The following is a 14,931-nucleotide window of genomic DNA, read 5'->3' as shown; positions in this document are numbered from 1 at the left end:
CGCTTCGCTTGCTCCTCTCGTCGCGACCTGTTAATTTTAGTACAAAAACAGAAGAAAATTTATGGATTCAATCAGCATTTATTAATTTGTTCAAAAATACAAAATCAAAATCAAAAATATGTATGTGAGAAGAGTTGGTGAACGAAGAAAGGGTTAGAAGGGAACAAATTCTATCTGAGCAGTGGAGAGAACGGCGGGCAGTAGTGTGTTTCGACGTTTCATAATCACGAGAAGTCTTCGGCGAGGGACCTGAAATGATATTTATAATAGTAGAATTCGTTAGTAGCAGCAGTGATCCTCGCCTTCGAAAAGATTCCGCTTTTCATCATAAGACTTGTATTAAGAGACGGTTTAGCGAAGGGAGAAGTCGAATCATGAGCTGTCGTGCCCACTATAAGATAACTTACTTGAATGAGTCGAATTCATGTTGCTAGCATCAGAAAGTCGAAGTGCTGACCGTCAAATCAGTAGCTGTCGTTAGAAACTCCGAATAGAGAATAGTTCATTTCCATCGAACAGCGTTCTGAAGTCCCAAATTATTTTATTCTGGATTAATCAGTTTTTTTCACTTACGAATATCTCCTTTACTCTCGAATAGCATCTTTTCCGGTACTTTAAAACATGTTCTTGATAGAATAGTGTATTTAAAACAAATAAAGTAGAATAATAAGAAATAACGTGGCAGCAAATCTGATGATTTTCAGAGTGCAGTAGAGCGCATGTTTTAAAAGTGGACGAATTGCCCTACAAATGGGCATCTTGCCCTACTCCATCCTCACGCACACTCCCACTTCTTCCACCACACCCTCGCCCAACTCTTGCCCAACCCTTGCCCAGTGGGCAACCTGCCCAAAGTGAGGGCAATTCGCCGAAAATAGAAGCAAAATGCCGGCAAGGGGCCAAACCCTCGCCTAAAATTCCCTGAGGCACTAATATACCCAGAAACACCGAAAACAATTTTTCTTCACAATTATGGTTCAGTCGATTAACTTGGTTCAACAAAAAAAATGGCTTGTAAGAGAATATGAATTGAACATTATGAATGTGAAGAGGTTAAAATTGTCTTTTTACTCAATTTCTTCTTAATAGATCGGTTTTCGAATTCATTTCGACGTAAAACAATTGCTCTGGAATTGCGAACAGTTTCCATAAAGCAACGAAAAAACGTTCGTTCCAAGAAATACGAAAAATTGCATTCGTGCTACGGAAACAGGAAACTGTGACGTAATTCGACACATTGATTTTTTTTAAAGAAATTATAATTTAATTAATTTATAATAGAGGAAATTTTTTTTCTGGTGAAAATTTCGAATGAGGGCTGGCTTATCATATAAAAAAATCACTTTCTGAAAATACAAAAAAATTTCATTGTTTTTCGGTTATGAAGATCTACCCATCCGCCGGTGGATGACCACTCGCTCAAAGTTCGGCCCGGGGTCGCGGAGTGGGTATCCCCAATTATTTATGAGCCGTTTAGGTTCGGGTTCATCAGTTTATGGAAAAAATAATAAAAAAATACATACAATCCGTCAAATGGGACAATAAATAGATACACCGTGATTTGGAAAAAGAACGGGGGAAAACGGAAATCGCACGGGATTTTCAAAGAGATTACAGGGAAAAAAAATATATATATAAACAAAAATGATTAAAATATGATAGGGAGAGAAACTGATAAGTTGGTTTTAAATGATTAAAATATTTGTGAATACTTATATTTGGAAATCAAAGAAAGGTTCATTATTAGGTGGGGGCGCCGGACCCGGTGGCACATCTATATCAGGAACATCAAACTCTGGATCAATAACTTCCTCGACAACCATTGGAGGACCATCGGCTTCAGCTGGTGGTGCTTCCATTTCTTCACGGTGTCGTTCTTTCTCCTGTTTGATCAACTTCTTGTATTCTTTCTTCAGTGCCAGATACTTTTTCAGTGATAAAACTTGAACATCTTCGAAGAATCTCCGAACTTGTCCTCCTGGAATGTGCTTCGCCAACTTTCTACTCATCTTCTTCCTCATTCTCTTCTTCACTGTTACGCGTACTCCGTGTACATATCTTTTAACATAAATCGTTCCTCTTGGTATTCTATGCTTCTTCGCCCACAACGCTGCCTTCAATCTCTTCTTTCTTTTTTCTTCCATTTCTAGTTTCCTTTTTTCCGCCCTCTTCTTCAGATATTTTATATTCTTCTTACGTTTTCGACGATTGATATAGTAGGGAAACGGAGCGTTCGACGTTGATTCTTCTTCATGTTCAGGGGATGCTGGAGGAGGACGACGACCCGAACGAGATGTTCTGGCTTTTTGTCGAGGGAATCCCGCCATCTGAAACAATAAATAATTTCACAATTTTTCTTACAATTATCCCAGCTGGAACTTACAATTCGACGTCGTTCTGCGTATCTGACTTTCGCTCTAGGGTCAATGATACCAGCTCTTCGAAGACATATATATTCTATTCTACGGAGCGCTCTAAATCTTCGTTTCAATCTTAACAGCCTGACATACATTGGCCACGGTCTTCGCTTTCGTCGTTGTTTCAAAAATCTCATTTCTCGAATTAATTTCTTCATATAAAGTTCTTGATATTTCGGTCTTGGTCGAGGGATTTCTCGAGGAACCACTGGAACAAGATCCTCGATATCTCCAGGAATCAAAAGATCAGGAATCTCATCGCTGTTTACGCGTCGTGCTAGAGCAGCAGCTCTTTCCTCTTCTCGTCGCCTTTCTTCCATTTTTTCATGAAGTATCGTTGGATCATTGACAATAAACGCACGGATCATGTTAGTTGCTGAATCTTGATCGACAAATCTTATGAATCCGAAAGCTTTTGGACGAGAGCCAACGTCAATTAATGGTTTCTTTTCTTCTAGAGGATCTCGGCGATTGCGACGAGGAGCAGGAGGATCATCTACAAACACGCGTTTTCTGACAGAAGATAACAGAATTTTTACCTGGTTTTGGCTTTGGCCTTTTCGTTCTTGGTCGAATCATTCTGGGTATTTTCTTTGAAACGGATAATTCAGCAACAGTTCCATAACATTCCGCCAATCTCATTAACTGAGCGTCACAACATCCCTCTGGCAGATTATCAACATAAACCGTGGCAGCTTGTTTGTTATAAATCGGCCAATATTTCAAGTAAAGCCCTCCGTATGGTTCATCTTCCTCGATGGCGAAAAGTGTAGTGAATTTGGTCAGTGACTTCATATGAGTATCCTTGAGAAGATGAGACCTTTTCACATAATCCGAAATCTTCAAAGCGCTTAGAACTTGTCGCAGTGGTGCTCCTGAAAATAATCATTCAGATAATTCAGGAGATATAATTTAACTTACTGGGCGTCCCCATTGAATCTCTTTCAGTGAAAAGATGATAGATCAGTGGGACTTTTGGTGCTTCCACGAGCGCTCTCTCTATCTGGAAACGGGAAATATTTAATTCGGCACTTTTAAATTCTACCTACAGTTCTGGTAACTTTGAGACGAATAGCATTGAGACGTGGACGTCTTTGAAGCTGATAGATTGCTTTTCGTTTGCCAACCTTCTTGACAAAGATCTTCCTGCGTTTTCCCTTACCTTTAAAAAATGATTTAAATTAATTTCTTCGGTTTGTTAACTAAAAGAGCTAAACGTTGTTTTAATCCGGCTAGGAATAGTTACGGTTACACTTACCTCCTCTTCTACAACGCTTTCTCTTCTTTGGATTCCCCGGATCTTTTGAAGTTGTACCAGTCTTCTTATTTTTCATTCCTTTCGTCCATTTTTGTTTTCTTCTCGTTTTAGGTGTGTTAGGAGTTCTGGGTTTTCCTGAAGTTCTCGGACCTTTCCATTTATTCTGATTTTTTGGTGTATTAGGAGTTCTCTGGCTTTTTTGAGATCTTGCTGTTCTTGGGGTTTTTGGGGTATTCGGCGTTCTCGGATTTTTCGGAGTTTTTGGTGTTCTTTGACGTGGATTATTTGGTGGCCTTCGCGAACCAGAAGACCCAGCTCCGTCATTTTGCCTTCCTCTTTTCGCTGGAGTTCTTTGTACCCGAGGAGTATTCTGGGTACCAGATGGACCAGCTTCGTCGTCTTGTCTTCCCCTCTTCGCTGGAGTTCTTCGTACCGGGAGAGATCTCTGATTATCAGACGGCCCAGCTTCATCTTCCTGTCTTACTCTTTTCACGGGTGTTCTCAGAATCGGAGGCGTTCTCTGAGTACCAGATGGACCAGCTTCGTTTTCTTCTCTTACTCTTTCCATTGGTGTTCTTCGGATCGGAGGCGTTCTCTGAGTACCAGATGGACCAGCTTCGTTTTCTTCTCTTACTCTTTCCATTGGTGTTTTTCGGATCGGAGGCGTTCTTTGAATACCAGATGGACCTGGTTCGTCTTCCTGTCTTACTCTTTTCACTGGTGTTCTCCGAATCGGAGGAATTCCTTGAGTACCAGATGGGCCAGCTTCGTCTTCTTGTCTCACTCTTTCTCCTGGTGTACTTCGACTCTGTGGAGTTTTTGGTGTTTTCGGAGTGACAGATGAACCAGACGGTCCAGCTTCCTCATCTTGCTCTTGCCTCGCTCTTTTTGCAGAACTTTTGTTTGCACCTGACCCACTTCTCCGCTTTCGCTTACGATTTCGATTACCCGTCATGATTCTGGCTGAAAAAATTAAGGATTTCAGCCGAAAATTCGAGAAATAGATTGAATTTCAAAACTGTTTCCGAAATATATGTTTTTTCAACTTTGGCGGCGGCGTCCGCAAACACGGCGGTCCGCAGTTTGTCGTAATTTGTGACACCGACACGTGTCGATTTACGGGGCCGATAAAAACCACCGATCTCGAGGAATTTCAGCGCTTTCAGTCAAATTTGAGTTTAAAAACACGTGGAATGGCATATCGAGGAGGTCACATGCGTGGTAAGTAGATTTCGAAATAAATTTATCGAGAAAAAATAAACAATTTTTGATGTAAACAAAGAGTGAATGTTTCAGGGCCGAACGAAGACTCGAATTATTTGGAACGACACAATGACGACTTGGTAAATGGATTATCATCAAAAGTTGCCGCTTTGAAACGTGTAAGTTGTTCTATTCATCTGAAAATACTAATTGATTCATCGATTCCGATGAAATTAATGCTGAGTAATTCTGCTGAGTGAGTCATCTACGTTCAACATTAAGAAACCTCTCAATATCTCTGAAATTTACAATAAACAAAGATTGAAAGCTTGAACTTTTGTTTTCAATGATTTCGGCATCGATTTTACATTTCAAATTTTAATTACTCCTTTCCAGGTAACAATCGCTATCGGAGATGATGTACGCGAGCAAAATCGTCTTCTCAACGACATGGACAACGATTTCGATTCTTCAAAAGGACTTCTTCAATCCACAATGCGCCGTCTTGGCATTGTGAGCAAGGCCGGTGGAAAGAACATGCTCTGCTACCTGATTCTATTCGCACTTTTTGTATTCTTCATCGTCTATTGTCTGGCTCGCTAGTCATCGTACAGAAAAGCCGGAGTGTTTGTACATTTTTGTACTATTTTTTCATTACTTCCATCTAAAAAACTAACTGTGATGTGAATAATTTATTTTTGACAAAAAGATAAACGGTGACAATTTCTTTTTGTAATTTATTTACAACATTAACAAAACTATATAATTATAAAATTTTTTTACACCCGGTTGGATTTATATTGAGATTTTGAAAGCTTTGGCAAAATTGGCAGTGATTGAAGTAAAGGAACAGCACGGAGAAGTCGTTGAATGACTTCCGGAAATGTGTAGGCATCAGAAGAAGATAGAACTTCAAATGAGGCGTTGGATGATTCAGAAGATGATGTGTCGGATTCTGATGGCAGTCGCAGATGATCACGGAATCCTCGTTGAGCACGAGTAGCTCCTGAAATTCAAAAAATGTGGTAGAATAACACAGAAATCGAATCAGAAAACTCACCAGTAACAGTATTATCCAAAAATGTTGCAACCAATCCACCAACCAACATTTTGATATTCAGAAGCATATTCAGAACGTTGTCGATTTCGAAATATCCAGTGTTGACTGGGTGTTTCTCAAAATGTAGTGGAACAACCATTCCGAGAAGAAGAGATAACCCCATGATGGATAGATTTCGACACAGTTTCAGATCAATCATCTGAAAACCAAATAATTTTTTTTTTCAAAACTAATATTTTTCATACCTGTAGATTACTCAACGCAACTCCTCCAATCATTGATATTCCCATAGTGAGAATTCCGCCAACCAGGGCATCAGGAATCGATGCAAGAATAGCGGCAAATTTTGAGAATAAACCAAGAAGAATCAAGACGAAACCAGCGAATTGCATAGTGGTACGACTGGCGACTTTAGTGATATGGATGAGTGCAATGTTTTCAGCATAAGTGGTAACACCACTACTTACACCACTGATTGCGGCGATTAGACTTCCAAAACCTAGAAATGTTGATTGAAATGGTGAGAAATCGAAGAAATATTTACTGTTTCAGAGCAATTAGATATTCTGACAACAACTTATCTAGTTAATGCTTTGGATGATGTGAATCCCTTGAATATTTAAAATAATTCTATACATTTTTTCTCTCCTTAACTAACATGATGATTTTTCTAGAATTGGATCTACTCCATATAAAAATTAGCTCGAATAAAAGCTGAATAATTTGTTGACGAAAAATTCGGTTTCGAGGTAATAATGAATTCTGATGTCCAATTAGATGTTAGTGAATAACTTGGATATTTAAAACTACTCAAACTTGTCTAGAAATAATTTCACCGTTCCGGAACGATGATAAACCTTAGTATTTATCTGATGCCAATAGTTCTGTCCGCCCAGCTAATCTTTATAAAACACTACCTTCCATTGCAATCGCTCTATTGATAGCATCCTTCGGTGGCGGTTTCTGTTGACTTGTTCTCGCAAGTAGATCATAACTTCCGATGTTTTCGATTATCGAAGCGAACACTGATGCCACGTAACCGAAGAAGATTCCAGCACTGATTTTCGGGAATCCAAATGGCACTGAAATTGACTCCTCTCACTAGAAACTTCCAGAAATACCTACGAGGTAATGGAACTTGGAACCAAGGAGATTCTCTCAAAACCATCATTGTCAGATTGTTATCAGTTCTAGCCGCACCATTGTATGGTTCCAAATCAGTGATTGTCATGATAAAGCAGATGAACCAAACAAGAAGCATACTAAGGAGGTACTGAAATTAACTTGATCCATTTTCCTCAATAAAATTCTAAACTAACTGGAAACTGCCCGAATAATCTGATTTTTGTAGACACTACTTGCTTCTTTTTCGTACTGTAATAGTAGAGAGGAATCCTCGTATTCTCCAAGTAAACAGCCATCAATACAACGACTAGAAGCATACTGTAGATAATAAAAATATAAAAGGAATACTGTACCTTTTGGTACTTACACCAGAGAAATCCAGTGAAGAGATAATTTCTCTTCGATAGTTGGAACGATGGAAGTGGTGAGGAGAAGCATCAAAGGGACGATAGTGATGGGTCCGATGAGGTTAGAAAGGTGACCAGCAATTCCAGTCATTCCGACAAAAATAAATACAAGACAGGCGAGGAGAAGACTTCCTTGAATCTGGAAGAATTACTGTATCAGAAGGCAAATTAGTTTATAAATAGTCGGTTAAGGAAAAACTAAAATCTAGGCGAAAATACTAACTTCTCTCATTCTCCCCATCCAAAATTCAGGCGGAACATTGTCATGATCTGTGTAAGGACAAATATTTTGAGTTTTATAGGCCAGTAGTGGTGGTAAAAAGGCCATTGCAGGACCATGAAGAACTGATAATCTGGAAGAAAATATCACTGTTTCAGAAGATTGTTGTGGAGAGATGATGTGTTGGATATGCACTGAACTTACCTCAAACCGAAAGTAGTCTGTAATATTGTAGCAATTCCACATGAAACAAATGTTGCAGATATCAGTTGTACACGTAATTGAACTGCAGCTGCTCCGGCACACGCACAGTTTGAGATGAGAAATGGATAGACAAGGAGACCAGACATACATAACATTGCTTGCTGGAAATATCTTTAATTGTATCCAAAACGTTATTCGTTTTTCATTTTCTGTAAAAGACGTCTGATTTCTAACTGTCCTAGATTATGGACAAGTTAGAAAACGAATACAGAAGGCACGTTAAACTTCAATCTTGAAAGGTTCTTTTGATGATTCACAATTTCTTCAAAACCAATTTATGACAATTAGCTGGCGATGGCATAACTTTTCAAAAATAGCCAGTACAAGATAGTTACCAACAACAAATTAAAAGTCCTAGGCTAATTCTATGTACCCTATTAAATTAGAAGTAGTCGAGCAATTTTGTGACAATTTTTCAAGGATACTTGAAAACTGTAAATCTGTTTCCTACCACTACAGTATTCATCTGCTTAGAATATTACAGTTTGGATCCATCAGTTCACCTGAACACTATAAAGTCAAGTAAAGTTCATTTTCAGATAGTGTTTTTTGTTTGCTACAGTAATCCTTTCCACTATCATTCTCATCTTTTCATCCGAAAAATAGGATTATTCAAACGAAAGGGCAAATTTCACACTCGCCGAATCTTGTCTAGTTTACTGTTTCTCTTATCATGTATTGTTTTATTGAGGGAACCAGGAAGTTAATTGAAGAGTTTAGAGATCTTTGAAAATTTAGAAATTTTCACTGTTTCAAGAGATTGCTAATCAAACCTCGAAATACAGTAGAATCGTTACGTTCCAGATTGGTTCAGTTATTTTTTTTCCCAATATTAACTATTTCATGGCAAGTTTTCGAAAGGTAATTCTGAGCTGAGCTAGTTCACTCTTTTTCCGGAGCCAAAAGTTGTTCTCACCTGAAACCCGAATCCTAAAATCTCCTTGACACTCGGCACATCGTTGACCCCTAGATGAAGGGGTACGGTCATTTTGAAATCTGAAAATCAAAAGATATCTATTCAAAGAACACAAAATATCAAAGTAGACGTGCAAGAAATCACAAAAAGTGTTAAAGACAGAGAGAGGAAAGGTTGAAAGTGGGAGGTGAGGTGAGAGGAGGAAAGAAAACTAGAAATGATTCGCGGGAAATGTGAGAAGCCAAATTTGTTAAATTCTACTGATGATTTGTCTTTCTTTCGGCAATCTATCATTTCTTCAATAGATGCTGATAATGTTGAAGATGATGATGCTGAAGACGGTGTTGATGATGAACGTATGTACACGAGAAGAGAAAAAAAGACAACAAGTTACACAATTCGAAATGACAAATGACGAGAAGTTAAAAGAAAAAAGGTTCGAGAAATGAAAAAAGAAGTTGAAGGTCAAGGACACTCCCTCTCTCGATTACCGAACAACTGATTACCTGATGATTGTAACAGAGGTTTGGCTATTGTTCGATGGCTAGGCGATAAAAGTTTTAACGGTTTTTTGTGTTTTTGGGTGGGATGGTTCAGATTGAAGGTTAGTGGCCGTTGATAAGAGGTTCGGACTGTTTCTGGTCTAAAATTAGAAATGGTTTGAGTATTGGGGGTGATGAAGAGGAATGTGCAGCAGATACTGTCACGGCAAATTAGTTGAAGAAAAGGGAATTGAAATTTTGAACTGATTTTATGCGAAATTACTGTTTCAGACAGTTCTCTTACAGATACTTGCAAGCTTTAGTCAATGCTTCGTCTGTCATAAAATATACTTTGCCGTTTCAATGAATTCAGAGAAGACCACATGCCATAGAATTTCTTGCTAGGACATGCCAACTGTACCACAATATATATATATATATATATATATTTTTAATTCGACTGGACCTAAATTTCTTTTCAACATTGAACATCACCTATAATCCTACTGAATACTCACGAAGAAAACATTCCGCATTCCAGATGAACGCCTAGATATTTCCAGCCAAGATGATGAACAGTTAGATTCGATGAAACTTGTTTCAACTGATGTTTCGAAATTTCACTAGATACATTCAACGACTTCATTGGAAGTTACAGTATCACCTGACCCCCGACATAATACCCAATTAAAAGTGTTCAAAATTGGATTAGTTTTCGAACTTTCCGTTCACATTTTCATGAATTCTTTGGCCAATAATGTGAAAAAAAACACAGTTTCATGAATTCGTCTTTTCAAACTCACACTGAATTTTTACATTATGTGCCATTAACAGAGATCCTAAAATGAAGAAAGTCGGGTTATGATTTGAAGAAAACAACTGAACTTTTCAGAACTACAAGTGTACTTATGTATCATAAAGAAACTATCGAATCATTATTGTTGTTTTGAGAACAATGAGAATCGGTCGGTAAACGGAGAGAATAGTTCAAACGAACTTTTAGTAGACATTTTAGTTGAGAACTTATTGCATTTCTTTTGTATGTGGAATTGCTTGGGACTTTACAAAAGTCGGATTCAACAGTTGAAAAAAATCTATTAATCCAGCAAACGGTGGCGAAAGCTACCAGAAGGCATCATGGCAAAACAGAAACGTTTGCACTTGTGAAAACATTCAAATCTTCATTTGGAAACATTTCCAACACCGAGGGATTCGATCAGTCCGATTTTTGAACAGAATGAAAAAAACAATTGTAGTCAATTGTAACCTCCAATCCGCTTATATTTGAATTGAATTCTCTGGTCAATGTTGCAGGAAGTTTGAATTGAAATAGAAAATATTGATAGGGAAGTTTTAGTAAAAATTCTGATTTTTATGGGATTTAAACAGACTGCAAATCAAAACAAGATACCTTTGTTTATTTGGTTAGGTTGGTTCGGATTAGTGTCAGGCAATGTCTAGTTTTACGGTTGGAAATTGTAGGAATGTTCTGGTCATCGAATGAGGAAACGGACAACATTGTTTGCAATAAAACGAATGAGTAAAGGAACTCAAACTGAAACTATCTTCACAGGTTCTGAAACAGCAGAAAAGCTTGAAAAGAAGACCATGTAAATTCAATTCTGCAATATTAAAGTTCCAACCATAACAAAATACTGAATCTATTGAATTTTGAATTCTTTTCTACAAGGTTTTTTCTGCGAAGGAACAAAAGTCAATTCAACGAAAACTAATACATTAGAAATTTTTTCAATCGAGAATTGAAAAGAAATACTGGAAAATCAGATACTTTTTTCGAGCGGGTTCTTCATGTAATTCCCATCTTTCTCTATGCTAAATTTTCAGGGTTAGAAAGTTTTACATACACACTCGTGTTCACAAGTTCCCAAAATAACCTCTCAATGAGTTATTCTCAAAAATTAAAAGCTCAAAGTTGTATTTATTCAGCTATTGTTTTCCTCTAATCCCCTACAGTTCACCGCCTGAATCAACAAAAATGACCATTGAAAACTTTTGGAATGGTTCCTATAAAAGTGAGAAGTTATCCAATGAATTCATAATCAAAAATGATTTTCCTTCTCGTTGGTTTCTTGTTCCCATTGAACTCCTATTGTGCTCGTCAGATAAACATCTATAACAGATGTCCATTTCCAGTATGGCCAGGAATTGCTGGTCCGGGAAATCCAGCAGGTTAGCACAGTTTATGAAGATCTTCCCGACGAAAACTGAAATTCTGTTTCAAAGAAATTTAAAAAATGAAATCCTTTTCGAAAGATTGTTTTGCTTCTTACATCATCATACATTTCTAGGTGGCGGCTTTCGATTGGAAAACGAGCAGAATCGGAAGATAAACGTAGTTGATGACTGGCAAGGAATCATTTGGGGAAGAACATTCTGCGATAATCGAATGAGATGTGCCACTGGAGGTTGTGCTGTAAGTTTTCTATAAATATTTGTTTGCTGTTTTATCAAGGGCATTAAATCAGATATTATCTTGATTGGAAGTGATTTCTGAATATTTTTCAATATGCAGAATTGAACTATTTCTGAGTTGAGTCCTTTAGAGCTCAAGATGTTCAGTTTAACCCGTTTTCTAATTATGAACTTTTCCTTATGGTTAGAATACACTAGAAACTAACTTCTGTGATTCCAGAATCGTGAACAGTGCAATGGAACATTGGGTCGTGCCCCGTTCACTGCTGCAGAATTTAGTTTAAATGAAGCCAACGATGAAGATGTATATTCGGTGTCACTTATTAATGGATACAATATTCCGATTCTTATTGAACCATTTGGTGGACGAGGTTTGTTCAGAGAGCTACTGTTTCTTTTATTTGACATATACGTGCGGCTCTAAAATGTTTGGTTCTTGCTCGACTCGAGAAGTATAACTCTTTCCAGGTTGTCTACGTGCTGGTGGCTGCATCTCCGATATCAACGAAATCTGTCCGGTACTAATGAGAGTTCGAACTCAAAGAAGAGGAGTCAACAACAATGTCGTCGGATGCAGATCTCCCTGTGATGCCCTCCGATCCGATCGAGAATGTTGTACTGGAAACTTCGCAACTCCAGATGTTTGTTTCAGAAGTCACGTGGCACAAACATTCAAAGACGCCTGTCCGACTGCTTTCTCTTATCGTTTCGACGATGCGACGTCTTCTTTTTCTTGTCAAACCAATGCAGAGTACTTGGTTCAGTTTTGTTGAACTTGTATTAAAACATAGAATAAAATTTCAAAACGATACAGTCTACTACATAAATCTTGAGAGAACTTACACTCCACTAATTGCCACTTACGTTTTTTATCTTGTGACGTTCAAAAAGAACCTGATCCATGTATTCTCTGATCTTTCCATCAATCATTCTCGATATCAACCCATAAAAGATGAAAAAAAACAGACTGGTATCAATTCTAGTCCCCATGAATTTCTTTCCAACTCTCTTCTTCTGTCTATCTGTATTCAAAGTAGCACAACTCCAAAATGTCGATAGAGAAATTACGATATTAAACCAATGCTCTTTTACAACATGGGTTGGAATTCAAGGACCTAGAAATCCTGCAAATGGAGGATTCAAATTGGAAGCAGGAGCTAGACAAACGATATATGTGGAGCCAACATGGATTGGAACGATTTGGCCGAGAACTGGATGTGATGACGGGATGGATTGTGCAACTGGAAGTTGTGGGGTGAGTGGGGTTTCCTCAAGTTTTTAACGGGGAAGTCTGATTCCCCATTTCTTGTTTTAAAGAGAGTTACTTTTTAGTTTTATCAAATGTTCTTTATCAGTGAATAAGACAGAAAAATAACATTACTATCACATTATCATTTTCTAGTTTCTGACAATATATCTCGTTTCAGCCCCATGAAGAATGCAATGGAGCATCTGGATCTCCTCCGATGACCGTCGCAGAGTTCTCATTTGAAACGGATGGATTCAATGATACATACAGTGTCTCTATGTTGAATGGATTTAATATTCCCGTGCTTATTGATCCGTATGGACCACTGGAATGTGCTAGAGCTGGTGGATGTTACTCAAATCCGAATGATGCGTGTCCGATGGAACTTGCTATTCAAAGAGGTTAGAGTCATACTTGTCACGGGCCGGGCCGGGCCGGGCCCGCTAAAAAAATCTTCCGGCCCGGCTCGTTCGGCCCGTCAAAATATTGAAAAAAAATTTTTTCGTCGTTTTCCCATTGTTTTTTCGTTTACTACTTCATGGCAAACGTATTATTGATTAGAAATTATAAAAAGACAACAAGTGAAAACGGAAATTGTCAGAATAAGTTATTTTGTCACTATAAACTTTGAGCCTCTCAAAGTCTCTGTGATGATCAGCCGATGATCAGAATCAGGATCAAGAACTTGCTGGAGGTATCTGAAAGTAGTCTTATCGAATCCCCCGACCTCGATTTAGTATAAACCAGACTTGCAAGATTCCGGGCCGGCCCGCCGGCCCGGCCCGGCCCGGCCCGGCCCGGTCGGCCCGGATTTGAATTTTTGAACTTTTTTCACTACAATTTTTTGTCCAAAAATTTATTTTCTGAAAATTTTTCATATTTTTCCTGAAGTATATTTTTCAAAAACCTTCGAAACCTACAAAAAATTGTTTTTAAGAAATATTTTTCAAAAAAAAATCTGGAAATTTTCGAAAAAAAAATTTGAATTTTTTTCAGTACTGAACTTCCGGGCCCACCGGGCCGGGCCGGGCCGGGCCGGGCCGGGCCCTGGAAATTTTCATTCCGGCCCGGCCCGGCCCGGCCCGGCCCGTTGCAAGTCTGGTATAAACCGAAGAAAAAATTTAATTTCCAAGACTTTCAATTCTATTTTTCAAAAATAATTTTTTGCTGCGGGCCCTGAAATTTTCAGCGGGCCCGGCCCGGCCCGGGCCGGCCCGTGATTTGACAAGTATGGTTAGAGTCAATCTGATGAAGGAGTGAGATTTCTCTTGTTCTAATTCATGATCTGAAACTGTGGAACACCAGAAAAATAAAAACATTTTGTTTGCAGCCGGTAAAACAGTTGGATGTAAAACCGGATGCCTCGTCTACAACAACAATCGAGAATGTTGCAGAGGAGTGTTTGCAAATGAAGTTGCTTGCAGTAAAACGATAGCTGGTCAAATCTTCAAAGCAGCTTGCCCGACTGCAATTGCACATGAATTGGATGATTCGAATGCGATGACATGTAATGGAGCTTCTTATGTTGTGCAGTTTTGTTGAGGATAACAACTTTTTTTAGAGATTAAATGTATTGGATTTTTGTATATATTCATGTCGGAATTTATAAACTTTTTATATGAATTCCTTTTTGAAAGTCTCAACTACATATAGAGAAAGTTCAAGTGAAAACAGGACTGAAAAAACGATGATGTGAAAATAGGAGAACGAAACATGATTTGTGTTATCTTTTTTGATTTTTAGACTTGTTATCAATCAAGTGGAATGTGAGAACAGAGGTCAGGGATACCCGATCACGTTAGGGTACGTCTGGTCAAAGAATTCGAGTTGACACGGAACAAAAAAGAAGAACGAATGTACGAAAATTGTACCAGCTGTGATTAATGATAGTCGAGAT

General features: G+C 38.3%; 5 protein-coding genes across 5 annotated transcripts; 3 read left to right on the top strand and 2 right to left on the bottom strand.

The window, feature by feature from the left end:
• Positions 1 to 1,712: 1,712 nt before the first annotated feature.
• Positions 1,713 to 4,630, bottom strand: GCK72_013503 (uncharacterized protein; the record flags this gene model as incomplete). The annotated part of the gene is made up of 6 exons (XM_003101335.2): positions 1,713 to 2,327; positions 2,384 to 2,913; positions 2,957 to 3,292; positions 3,339 to 3,420; positions 3,467 to 3,579; positions 3,676 to 4,630. The coding sequence occupies 6 exons, from the start codon at positions 4,628 to 4,630 to the stop codon at positions 1,713 to 1,715; spliced, it is 2,631 nt and encodes an 876-aa protein (XP_003101383.2).
• A 238-nt stretch (positions 4,631 to 4,868) lies between these two features.
• On the top strand, positions 4,869 to 5,481 carry GCK72_013502 (uncharacterized protein; the record flags this gene model as incomplete). Its single annotated transcript, XM_003101271.2, has 3 exons — positions 4,869 to 4,896; positions 4,972 to 5,057; positions 5,275 to 5,481. 3 exons carry the CDS (start codon positions 4,869 to 4,871, stop codon positions 5,479 to 5,481), a joined length of 321 nt encoding a protein of 106 aa, XP_003101319.1.
• Positions 5,482 to 5,657: 176 nt separating this feature from the next.
• Positions 5,658 to 8,942, bottom strand: GCK72_013501 (uncharacterized protein; the record flags this gene model as incomplete). Its single annotated transcript, XM_003101283.2, has 10 exons — positions 5,658 to 5,884; positions 5,939 to 6,137; positions 6,184 to 6,437; positions 6,856 to 7,020; positions 7,064 to 7,211; positions 7,258 to 7,381; positions 7,431 to 7,609; positions 7,694 to 7,823; positions 7,895 to 8,055; positions 8,871 to 8,942. 10 exons carry the CDS (start codon positions 8,940 to 8,942, stop codon positions 5,658 to 5,660), a joined length of 1,659 nt encoding a protein of 552 aa, XP_003101331.2.
• A 2,476-nt stretch (positions 8,943 to 11,418) lies between these two features.
• GCK72_013500 (uncharacterized protein) lies at positions 11,419 to 12,558 on the top strand (the record flags this gene model as incomplete). Its single annotated transcript, XM_003101331.2, has 4 exons — positions 11,419 to 11,542; positions 11,662 to 11,786; positions 12,006 to 12,156; positions 12,254 to 12,558. 4 exons carry the CDS (start codon positions 11,419 to 11,421, stop codon positions 12,556 to 12,558), a joined length of 705 nt encoding a protein of 234 aa, XP_003101379.2.
• Positions 12,559 to 12,773: 215 nt separating this feature from the next.
• Positions 12,774 to 14,576, top strand: GCK72_013499 (uncharacterized protein; the record flags this gene model as incomplete). Its single annotated transcript, XM_003101334.2, has 3 exons — positions 12,774 to 13,040; positions 13,213 to 13,435; positions 14,365 to 14,576. 3 exons carry the CDS (start codon positions 12,774 to 12,776, stop codon positions 14,574 to 14,576), a joined length of 702 nt encoding a protein of 233 aa, XP_003101382.2.
• Positions 14,577 to 14,931: the final 355 nt, after the last annotated feature.

The sequence above is a fragment of the Caenorhabditis remanei genome, chromosome IV (assembly GCF_010183535.1).
Source record: "Caenorhabditis remanei strain PX506 chromosome IV, whole genome shotgun sequence".
Classification (NCBI taxonomy): domain Eukaryota; kingdom Metazoa; phylum Nematoda; class Chromadorea; order Rhabditida; family Rhabditidae; genus Caenorhabditis; species Caenorhabditis remanei.
Note: the sequence above shows the minus strand (reverse complement) of the source record. Positions and strands in the feature narration are given on the sequence as shown.